Source organism: Coffea arabica, chromosome 11e, assembly GCF_036785885.1.
Source record: "Coffea arabica cultivar ET-39 chromosome 11e, Coffea Arabica ET-39 HiFi, whole genome shotgun sequence".
Classification (NCBI taxonomy): domain Eukaryota; kingdom Viridiplantae; phylum Streptophyta; class Magnoliopsida; order Gentianales; family Rubiaceae; genus Coffea; species Coffea arabica.
Genome location: NC_092331.1, coordinates 46,750,471 through 46,763,192, shown reverse-complemented (window position 1 = coordinate 46,763,192; position 12,722 = coordinate 46,750,471). Strand labels below are relative to the sequence as shown.

The 12,722-nt window shown below is 31.7% G+C and overlaps 1 protein-coding gene across 1 annotated transcript; it reads right to left on the bottom strand.

Annotated features, from left to right (window-relative positions):
• Positions 1-697: 697 nt before the first annotated feature.
• LOC113718344 (transcription factor MYB64-like) lies at positions 698-4,195 on the bottom strand. Its single transcript, XM_027243255.2, has 3 exons — positions 4,167-4,195; positions 3,879-4,005; positions 698-1,606 (listed from the first exon to the last, which is right to left on the bottom strand). The coding sequence occupies exons 2-3, from the start codon at positions 3,942-3,944 to the stop codon at positions 698-700; spliced, it is 975 nt and encodes a 324-aa protein (XP_027099056.2). The 5' UTR covers positions 3,945-4,005; positions 4,167-4,195.
• Between the last annotated feature and the right edge of the window lie 8,527 nt (positions 4,196-12,722).

The following is a 12,722-nucleotide window of genomic DNA, read 5'->3' as shown; positions in this document are numbered from 1 at the left end:
TATTAATTTTAAAAAAGTTACAAAATTTTGATAATCCTAAAAAGAGAAATTGGTTTTGGTAGCAAACCGTCGCCTAGTGTCAATAAAACTAGCAGTATCAATCTGCCGTCGTCAAAAATGTCCTCCCTATAAAGTCCATTCTCACATCACAACAAGAAGGGACTATGTTGCGACACAAATTGCACCGTTATATGCAATTTTGTTTTTGTTATTACTGACGTTTTCTTTACCATATAGGCAACATCTTCGCAGAATGAAAGGATAAATGGACCTGATAGTGTTGCATTTTTCTTTCTTACCAGGAAACAAAACTCTTGTCAAACAGAAACCGGAGAAAGACACCAGCCATTTGAGACAGAAGAAACAATAGAAAACTGAGGAACGGAAAAGCATGACACACCAATTCAAGGAAAATATCATGGCTATGCATGCAACTGAAAACAGAAAACTAACACCTGGAGCAAAAACATTGCAGGATTCAAGAGAAAACTAGAAAAACACTCACATAATAAAATATAATCGTCACTAAACATGATTTTTTTGACTGGTCTTGTGCAAATTGTCCGGAATATGCCAAGCTAGAGGTGTTCAAATTTTGGTTCTGCATTAACGATGAAAAGCTTGTAGAACTCCAAAAGTCCTTTGAGACACTGAAATCTAAGCATCGTCTTCACTAAGACAATGTGAGAACACAAAGTTATTTAGCAGCATTCTTGTGAGCAAATTGTGAATTTGAGACCATCTCTATCAAGTCCACCTCCTTTCCAACTGAAGGGCTAGCTTGATCCATTATCAGTGTTTCCATGCTCATTTTGCTAGGGTCAGGAGGAGCAGTTATCGCATTGCTTCCCTCCAATATACGAGGGAGATAGAGGTCCAAGTACATACTGGCAGATTGATTATTCTCTTGATCACCTAAATAAGGTTTGGTCGGCATGTTTGGTTCGGCATAAGATGGAAAAATCCCATAATCCCAATTTCCACCAAAACTCTGATTATCACCACTAGAGCTGTTGTATCCAAAAGGATTGAATGAAATATAACACTTGTTCTTCCGATCAATCCCAGTGTCTAGAGGAGCCTTTCTATTATCATTTTCACCAAATGATGAGGCATTGAGATTATTACTTCCAAATAAATTTTGCATGAATTTCATCTCATCATCATAAGACTGTTGAGTCATATAGAATGAAGAATCATCACAGGTGGACTGACATACCTCTGGATAAGGCAGATTGAAATCAGGTGATATGGGGTCCTCTGATACAACAGAATTGGGCGGGGTCGGGTGGCTGGTTGCACTGTTGGCTGGTGTCACGGTGGTGGATCTTAGGTCTGCGCTAATGGTAGTTAAGAAATTGTTATTGGAACAAGTACTTTTGATATATTCTTGCAAAATAGTTGATTGATTTCTCCCATTTTGTGCCCCTTCGGGTTTCTTGACCCTTCTCTTTGAATTTTGCCTTCTTTTTGTGGCATTCCAATGATTCTTTATGGAGTTTTCAGTCCTTCCTGGAATTCTTTTGGCAATTTCTGCCCATCTGTTCCCAACCTGCATATGAGCTTCCACCAAGAGTCTCTCTTCCTCCGGACTCCAAGTGTCTTTCTGAAATAGGATTAATATTTATGAACACCAAAGATTGAACATAGAAAACTTTCCAGTACAAATGTAGAAATATTATGAGGAAAAAAGTAATATTGCATTCAAGAAAGAAAATTTCTAACAATAACTTTTACTTGGTTGTACACCAAAAAACTTTCATAACACATGATTCCACTGTCAGAAAAAGAATTTCTAATGTTACATGAAAAATGGACTCAAACAATAGGAGAAGGGTGGTGAATATGACAAAATGTAGCAAAAATATATGGCTCACTTATTGGTGAAAATTAAGAAAACCCAAAAAAATGATGGTAGAAATATATATATAAAAGGGTAAATTAAATTTATCTCACCTCTAGTTTCTACAAAAGTTACACACCTCCCTTCTTCATTTGAAATAACAAGGACCTCCCTCTAGATTGCTATACAATATCAATCACTTACCCTGTGTTAACTAGATGATGGAAGTATTTTTAATTTTAGACGAGATGATGGAAGTTAGTTAGTCTTGCCAATAGTATCATCCTACATCCCAAAATGCCCTCATGTTGACATCTTATATTATTTTTCCATAAAATTGAAAAAGATGGCAAGGAGTTTTTTTTTTTAAATTGAAAAAGATGGCAAGGAGTTTTTTTCCCATAAAATTGAAAAAGGCAGCATGATACACATCTGAACATATTTACACTTTCATTTTCATATTAAATGTAAATCTTTTAAAACTACAAATATTTATTTATACTTCAAATTTGAGATTGGAATATTTGTATTGATGTTGTACAAAATTCATAGTTGCAAGTAGTGTACAAATAAATTATACCAACTAAACTTGTGTGAATAAATTATACCAACTAAATTTACTAATCACATATAGACGCAAACTCATAAGTTCCAAGTTCATGCAAAACCCATATGAATAAAATTCATGTTTTAAAATTCGCGCAGGAACAATTTTTTTGGTAATTAAGAAAAAAACTTTTGTCAATTCTTTAAAGCCAGAAATGCAAAATGATATTGTTGTTAACTATCTAAACACATGGTTCTCTCTGCACTTGGAGATCTCCATATTGACAAGCAAAATTAGTTCCTTCCTCAGATGTTAACTCTACCTTGCATATTAAATAATAAACATGGGATGTATGCTAACAACTACAAAAATAACCCAGCTTTATATCGAAAATTTGCAAGTTTACAATACCCATTAGGTTCCTGATTTCTAAATGCACAACTCCAAATGTTTTTAGACTTCAAACTAAAAGAAGAAATTATTAAACGATTTTCAAATTAAAAACCCCCTTGTCTAGAAGCACAACATATAGCCTTCCTTACCTTTTAATTGAAAGACTGAGGCATCAATTACCAGAATTATGATGACTATTTTTTTCGTCTTTTGGTCTTTAATTTTTTGGAGCAAGCCCTTGTTTGCCAGTTGCGGAGAAAATTTCCCCCCACCCACCATTCTTTTTTTTTTTTTTTTTTTGGAGAATTGGCAAGCTATTAAAAAAGGGTAACAAAAGGATATAAATGTAAAATGTGAGCCATAGTGAAGGGCAGTTGATGGAAAATCTTGACAATTGAGGACTTTGTTATTTCACAATCAACAAGGGAGGTGTGTGACTTTTGTAAAATCTAGAAGGAAGATCATTGTAATTCACCCTAAAAAAAATCATATTTCAGAGTCAAATGATGCTATCTCCATAGATTGAAAAAAAAAAAAAAAAAAAAAGCAAAAATCTAGGGGCACTAACAACTCACCATATGCGTGTGATCATAATCTCCAAACAAAACCCTAAGCTGTAATGTTGATGATGATTTTTGTACATACCAAATATGAAGGAGAGATGATAAAGATTTCAAAAATGTCCAGAAAATGAACAAATAATACACTTGTTTTGGAAACTTCACTAATCAAAATTCTGATATGTATATCTACTTATAAGGAAATTGGGAGAAAATTATATTTCTGACCCAAAAAAAGCAGAAAAATTAAAATTTGGGGTTTTTCTTATAGAAACTTCAGAAAATATTTAGCACTGAATCTGCTGTGAATCCAAGTTCTTAGATTCATTACTATTTCTTATCAGAAGATTTTGAACCTTACTTCATAAGGCGAGGGCCAAGAATGGAAAATAAACAATCAGATCATGTGAAAAAAACAACAACGGATCAAAATAATATTGAATATCATGGAAAATCATATATTAACCAACAAGTGACAAAAGATGGGTCTAAAAAATAATAAAGAAGTTACAAAAGATGGCAAATTAGAAAAAACCTTGATATCAGGGCGCAAATGATTATGCCATCTCTCCCGGCACTGCTTACCGGCTCTTCCCACCATTTTCTCAGCAATTTGAGCCCATTTCTTCACTCCAAAATGCTTCACCAGCCTTTTCAATGTGCTGCATAACCAAAAAAAAAAAGGAAACCGAAAAATTAACCAACACTTTTGACATCAAATTAATTTTGCATGTCACAAATAAGATAAAGATCCATGGAAAAAGAATAGATAAAAGTAGCAATAACAACAGAAGAGACTAATAGGGAATTCTGTGACTTTTACTTGTCTTCCTCTTCAGTCCACTGGCCTTTGATTAAAGCTACAGAAGGACCACTTTTTCCTCTCCTTCCTACTCTCCTGCAAACTCTTGGTTCCAAATCTTCTTCCTCTCCAAAGCCACTGGTGAGATTCATTTCTTGACTCAAGTTTGGAGTACTTTCCTCATTGAAAAAAACTCCATTGACAAAACTACTTGTGTCATGAGGAGGAGGTAGAATAGTTGGCCGTGGGAATAGCCCTTCTCCTTCTCTTGCATGGCTATGGATTGCACCACCACTTGTTGAAGAGGAAACAAAATCAAAATTCACTGGAACAAGGTTTCCTTTGTTCTTGAAATTGGCAAGAATTTCAGGTTGACAAAAATGGCTCTGACCCAATAAAAATTTATCTATGGCTGTGAGGGTTGGCTTTGGCTTAAGAAAAGAAACTTCTTCCATGACTTTTCACCTTTCCCCTTGCTCTTGGTTTTATGTTTCCTGTGTCTTAGTTGTTTGTTATGGGAAAAAAGTTGGTTAATGCTTGAGGTAAAATTAAGGTGAGGAGGAAATGATTATTACGTGAGATGTAATATTGGTATGTGGAAGGATACCGGGGTTTTTATTCATATTAGTCTAAAGGAATTTATTAGGTGTATAATTAAGCAATTAAGCTCAAGGAGTTTATTAGGTGTATAATTATGCAATTAAGCTGCCACATTTAATTATTTCCTTAGTGTTTGCTCTGCCTAGCACCTTTCATGCTGTTACCATATGTGCTCGGCAAATTTCAACTTACCGTCTTGACCCAAAAGATTTAGGTAGTCTATTAATGACGAACACGTACGTGTATTTAGACACAACCAAGCGAAGAAGAAACATGAATAATTTTTAAACAAGGGGGAAATAGAAATGCAGTTTTTTCTGTCATATAAATTATTCTTGACCATTGGTGATTGAAAAGCAAAATGAAATTGCATTTCCTTCTCCTTTTCCGTATTGCCTAATTCAGTACAAAATGGACTGCTTATCCAAAATGATCATTGTCTAATGATGTATTTTATTTCTTATTATGGATATACATAAAAAGAAAGAAAAGAATATAATTCCCGTTCTTCCTTTTCTTTTTTCTTGTTGAAAGTAATCTCTGTTTCTCCAATATCATACTTTAATTTATATATCAAACTTTTCCAATAAAATTTATATATTAATTATATAAATTATTCTTGACCATTGGTGATTGAAAAGCAAAATGAAATTGCGTTTCCTTCTCTTTTTCCCTATTGCCTAATTTAGAACAAAATGAACCGCTTATCCAGAAAGATCATTGTCTAACGATGTATTTTATGTCTTATTATGTATATACATAAAAAAGAAAAGAATATAGTTCTGTTCTTCTTTTTCTTTTTCTTTTTGAAAGTAATCTCTGCTTTTCGAATGTCACACTTTAATTTGGCTAAATTACTTCTTTGCTAATCATGAAACTTTAAAAGAGTATAACTATCACGTTCTTGGATCTATAAATTCTATTACATTTTAAGTAGCAGCTTCTAACGTGATAAAATGATTGAAAATATTCTTAGTAGTATATCAAGGACAAATATCTATAAAAAAAAATGACAAAAATCCATCCCCTAGATAGAGAGAATCTTCGCCTATGTACTCGAAGAAGTGTACTCATTCTTATTCTTTTTGAGTTCTAGAATTCTTTCAATACTTTCAAAAAGATAAAAGGAATAAAAATTTTTTAGCATTATGTTGTATTTATTGACAAAGTTGTGTCAATATTCTCTTGATGATAAATATGAATGGTTGCTATTACATATCATTTACAACACTAAAATGTGTGAATGCTAGTATATTCTGAATTGATTAAAGCAAAAAGAAAAACCAATATGCTCTTATCTTGAATAAAATTTACTTTCCATAATAGTGTCTTTCCTCATGTGCTGAATAATACATATTTCTACTTTTTATGGATAATTATTGAATTTTATTCTTACGAACACAATTTAAAGAATGAGTATTATCCGACATGTGTTGATCCAATATTTAAAGATTTCCTTCTAAATTATTTTCCATGTTTGTGGATTGTCTTTTGTAACCTATATTTTTGGAACCAAAAAAAAAATTGCCTATGATTTACACACCAATTGAAGTTGTTGTCAACAATGAGCATTTCAAATTATTATATATTTTGGCTATATGAAGCAATATTCTTCCACTTACTTGACCTATACTCGTGCTATGCATCAATAAGTAATTTGATATAATATTGTGTTTAATGAAGTCTCCAATCTTGAGCCGCAAAATGGTTAATTTGAATATTAGACACGGGCAAAATGGTTAGAGAATGATAAAAAGTATAAGAATGTGAGCCACTAAAAGTTGCTTTATAATAGTCCATCAAGCTTCCAAGTGATTGAAAAAATACAAAACTAGAAGGTTTAAGAACGTAGCTGCAAGATATTTTTTATCTAAACTCAATCCCATTTAGGAACATGGAATTTTGTAAAAATGCAACACATGATAAATTATTAAAATATATATTTTCACGTCACAGAATCAATAGGTTAATTGTCTAAAGGAAACTAAGTTAAAAGGACAATTATTTGCCATGTCATCATTTAACTAAGGGTTATTATCACTTTACCCCCTTAAATAATATCACTACTATTAATTTATCCTCCAATATTATATTTTAGTCACTTTACCCCCATAGGTGATATAACTCAACATGTTAACAATTTTAGACAAAATACTATTTTATTTTGTAACATTACTACATTGTTATTATCACTTTATCCCTTTAAATTATATTGATACAGTCACTTTATTCCTTAATATTATTTTCTAAGCATTTTACCCCATCGTTAATCTAACTAGTATGTTGAAAAATTTTTTAATAGGTTTATACTTTTTTATATATAATTAAAAGTAAAAAAGTTGGAATGGTTGTTCTTTCTTTTTTTTTTCAATCTGAGAGTCCAAAAAACATAAAAGTAAAAGAGTTTTTTCAAATTTCTTTTTTCACACTTATTAATACTAGAAAAAGAATAAGAGAAAGGAGAGAAGGAGATAGAAAATTCAATTTTACAAAGAAAGAAAATAAGAAAGAAAATAATATTATCGTATTAATTTAACATCGTTGGAATTAGGATTGAAATTAGATAGGAAACAGAAAAGTAAAATAATTTTAAAATAATAAAAATATTGAAATCTTTCTTATTTGTATTTTTTGAAGAAAAAGAATTGAGCTCTCTCTCTCTCTCTCTCTCTCTCTAGCTCTCCCTCTATTTTTCTATATTTTCAACATTAATAAGATTGTCAAGAAGAAAGAAATTAATACTTGACATTTTTTTCTTGATACTAAAAAAGAGAAAAACCACTCTAAATTTTTTATTGTTTTTATTATATAAAGAGAAGGGTACCTTTTTTTAAGTTTTTAACTTGTTAAGTCGACTTAATGGCAGGATAAATTGCCTAAAAAATAACTTAGGGTGTAAATTGATAATAAGGGCATAATTTATGAGGGTAAAGTGAAAATAATTTTAAGAATTAAATATGTCTTTTCACTTAAATTAATAAACTCTATTAAATTTGACCATTAGTTTTACGAGTAAAATGACTAAAATGTAATATTAAGAAAACAATTGATATTAATACCAAACATTAAGAGGGTAAAGTGATAATAATCCTTTAACTAACACCACAAATTACAAGAAAGGGAATGATAGAAACATTGGACTGATGTCTTATGGAAAGCACGAATAAATAAATGCCTTCACGGGAGTGGTCCAGCGGTAAGTGGGCTCTTAAGCACTTTTGTGGTTCTGGTTCGAATCTTACCCTGGATTTGAACCCTCGTGGCTCGCTCCGGGTCGCTGCATGGGGCCGTGATGCACTCCTCCTATTTGGTGTGCCGACTTGGGTCCTAAGGATTCGAGTCATGCATGTTCCGGATTAAAAAAAAAAACACGAATAATTTGTCAAATTTACTGAACAGTCATCTATCCAACAGGGCTCAGGCTTCCTCGGGTCTTGGGGTCTTAATCTCGCCCCAGCCCAAGATGGACTGGATCAGCACCAAAACAAAAGGGGAAAGATCGATACATAAAAATTGACATGTTTTCTGCTTAGAGAGAAAACAAGAGAATTAACAAAAATAAAGTATTTTCTGCTGCAAAAATAAAATAAAAGAATGGCTCTTGAATGCTTGTATGGCTCTATTTTGATAACTTTTAAATGTTACTGAAAACTTCTTCTTCTATTTACATTATTCATTCAAAAATAGGATCAAGTGATCCCTTAAAAGTAAACCACATATAAGGTGGGTATATCACCAAAAAATCGAGGCTTTTTTTTTTCTCATTATCCAACATTCATCAATATCATGCACTATCAAAGTCATAAACAATTAGATTGTCGAGGAACTCAATAAATCTAAAGTAACTTAACATTATATTTATCGTATAGTGTTTTTTTTATCATATAGTGTTTGAGTTGCTTTGAGTCGCTTGTATTGTGTTTCCTGGTTCCATTTTTGTTTACTTTTCTTTGGTTATGCATAGTGCAGATTGCTTCTGCTTGTAACTATTCCTTGCCATATTAATGAAAGTTATTATTTTGCCCAAAAAATCTAATGTTAAGAAAATCCGGCCAAGATCATTTGCAATTCTTTCTTTAACTTCCCTTTTTCCGTAAATTTATCTCCGTCTCATTAAGAGTATTAAAATTTTTTTAAATGATTTGTCTCAAAATCTATATCACTTACCAAACAGAAAATATAAATTTTCTTGTAATATAGATTTTCACTGTCTAATTGGCAAGGCCAAAAATAAATCTTAAAGTCAACTTAATGGGCCTTATGATATTCTTAAGACAAGACCTCAACAGTGGTTAGCGTGTGTTAAATCATTTGGTCGATTTTGACTAATGGAGTCAGGTCAAAAACACGCAGCACTTTTGTGGTTATTATTATCAAGACAAGTAAAATTTAGAAAAGAAAATATCATAAGGAGGCAAAGCAAATGAGACAATCAGCATCCTCAATATTTACAAATTGCACAACTCCAAAAACGTTTTCTACATATAATTTTAAGGGTTTTAAAGGATAATTTCAGAAACCTCCCCTGAGATTTTTAACAATTTCACAAAGCTCCTCTTAATATTTCAAAATTATACGTACCTCCCATATTGTTGCAAAAGTACTCTACTACCCTTATATAGGATAATTAATGACTTTTTTTTTGGAAAATTTCAGAAATTCCAAGAAAAAACAAAATCGACTTAGTCTCTCTCTCTCTCTCTCTCTCTCTCTCTCTCCTTTATACCTTACTCTTTCTTCCATTTCTTTTTTTGCTAAATTCCTACCACCCATTCCTCTTTGCCTAATATTCTTCCCCCAATTCAAGACCAAATTCTAATTATCATCCCTTTCTTGTATTTATCCCCCTCCTTCACTTCTTCTTTTTTTTTTTATCTCTATTCTCATCTCTTTTTTTGCAAATATGATTATGTTCATCCTTTTATCCTTTTAATTCTAAGTGTAATGGTTTGATTTTTCTGTGGCTATTTATTTTATCTAATGTTGGTTGATTATGGGTGATAAAACTTAGTGATGTCAAAACTTAAGAATTTGAGGGATAGATGGGCTTTAGAAATGGGTGATTGAAAAAAAAAATAAAGGAGGCTGCAAAGAGAGGAAGACGAAAGAGCTGCGCTATTGATTGTTGATGAAATATTAGTTTTGGGTAAAATTTGAGGTCGAGTTTTATCCAGTTTAACAACAAATGATGGATTTAATTGACTTGTGTAGTAAATGTAGGGATTGGGGCTACTGGACATAAATTAGGTTGTAGTGTTTTGAGTGCTAGAATTATTGGAATTTATTTTGATTTAAATTGGGAGGTTTGTTTGGCTTTTTTGGTGGTGTTGCTTGGAAGAAGGCAATAATCATAGTTGAAATTTTTTTTCCCAACTTTTATTTTTGGTAGAAAGAGTTTGTTGGGTTTGGTGTTGGAAGAAAGGCAATCAACAAAGCTCTTTTTATTTTTTCTTTTTATCTTTTTGACAAAAAGTGTCGTTTAGGATATTTGAAGAAATTGGTAGCCTATTGGGCCTATTTTGAAGCATAAATAGTGAAAGCAAGGAGGTGAGTATAATTTTTGAAACCTAAGGGAAGCTTCCTGAAATTGTTAGAGACCTCAAGGAGGTTTATGAAAAGGATCCCTAATTTTAACACATTAGACTTTGCTGCAATTTTAATGATTGTTCGCATAGTTGTATTTAGAAATTTATATTAAGTCCCTTACCATACAATTGGCTAATTCTTATTATGAGTCCACCTTTTTTTTTTTTTGCTGTTATTATGAGTCCACTTTAGTAGTATCACAACATTTGTAATAATGCCATGCAATTAGACTACAGGCTACGGCATTCTCTGCTGATTACTGATTAGCAGAGAATTAATTCCCATTTTGAGTTACAGAAAGTTTCGTCCATTCTTGTAGGCAAGTAGTACATTTTTCATTCCCTCATTTTTTTTTTATGTAGCAAATTAGTGATAGTCTCTTTTGGCTTCTCTCTTCTGTTTTGAAGCTATTTGTCAACCTGAGTTTTGGTATCTGGTAGTTGTTATGGGGATAAGCAGTTAATGATTCCACCAATCTTGTTATGTTTTCTTCGTCAGCCGAAAAGTTGCTGTCTTCGTCACAAACAGTGACGGAGCCAGGATTTTTTTGGGAGGGGGGCCAAAATTTTTTCCTAATAAAATTATCTTAATATATTATGTTCAAAATAATTTCTTCTATTTAAATATATGACATCTAAAAATATCAAATATTAAATTTAATTATAAAGGTATGTCTATTCATAAATATGCGGTACAGTCATAACAAAAATTAAAAAAAAAAAGATAACCTTTGATTAAATATCTTAGAACATCAACAACCATCCAATTTGCACACTATGAGAAGATGCTCTCTAATATGTCACATATGCAATATATATATAACCTTGTAATATAAATGTAACTATTTTCAATTGAAAAAAGATAAAGGTTATGTTAACATATTTTGTAATTTCAACATCTTTTCTTAGAAGTAAATTGAGCTTTACGCTCTTTCATAGAACTAAATTCATCTATGATTGAATCACTGCTAAATTTTTCAGCAACTTCCTTTTCTATATATACAGTTAGACAATCATTCAAGAAATTATCTTCCATCTTGTTTCGGAACTTTGTCTTGATTATTTTCATAATTGAAAATGCCCGCTCTGTAGTTGCTGTTGATACAGGAAGAGTAAGAACAAGTCTAATCAATCTCTTAATAAGAGGATATATTACTGATTTTCTTGTCTTCACCAAGCCTTGACATAACTCATGAACACTAGATAATTCTTGCAATTCAGGATGATTTGGAATGTCGAGTTCAAAATGTTGAAGTTCTATTCTTAGACGTACTAGTTCTTGTTCCATAAAATCATTCGGATAGAACTTCTCTGCAAGTTTACAAATATCATCAATTTTTAACAGCATAAATCCACTTCTAGGATCTAAAGCAATGCTCAAAACAAGCAATTCGGATAATTATTTTTGTTTTAGCCCATTAACAATTATGAATTGGGTCTTTTTATTCTAATACATCACATTGGGTCAATTTACTGTGAAACATCAAATTATATGTTTGATTTTTGAAAGTTAAATAATTAGTACAATAAAAAATAAATAACTTTTTTTGAAGAAAAAAATTAATTCAAAGATGACTAATTCATATATATATATATATATATATATATATATATATATCAACTCTCATAATATAAACTAAAATTGTAAAAATTTAGGGGAGGCCAATTTTATTTTACACACATATTTACATATTATGAATTAAAATTTTCAAAACTTAGGGGGGGCCATGGCCCCCCTCTGCCCCCCTTGGCTCCATCATTGGTCACAAAATCACTATATATAGCGTCAACTTCTATGACTCATGCATCATGGATCTGCATGCCTCAACATGCGGAAGCCTCAGTATAATTCTGCTGGTTGATTAACATATTATGTAATTAAGGTGGCATTACTGACTTTCGAGCTTTTTATTTGATACAGAAAAAAATCCCTTTCCTTGTTTGCAAAATTCAATTCGGTTAGAATGAACATTAAACAAGTAATCATGAGATCTCTGATTTAATTCTTAAATTTTTTACTTCTTTGCTCCCCTTGTAAGGTTTAAAATTTTCCTTAAACAACAACAATAATAGTAGTAGTGAAAGACCCCCTTTCCTTCCTGGATGACAATACTGCAAATTCTTGCACTAAAGTAATTTTTGCCGATGCCTCGAAGGAATTACTTGCTCATAATGGGACCAATCATCTTGGAATCATTAGGCACTATACTATGACTTCTTTGAAAGTGTAGCAACTTAATTACGACTTCTTCAAAACTATAGCTATCGACTGGTCTTTTATGAATTCGTGTAGGAGCTGTCGCAGTAGCAAGGATTCTTAAAAGTTTCACAACTTTGATGGGCCCAAATATACAGATATATCTACCTATCATATATGTATAATAAAGTCGTA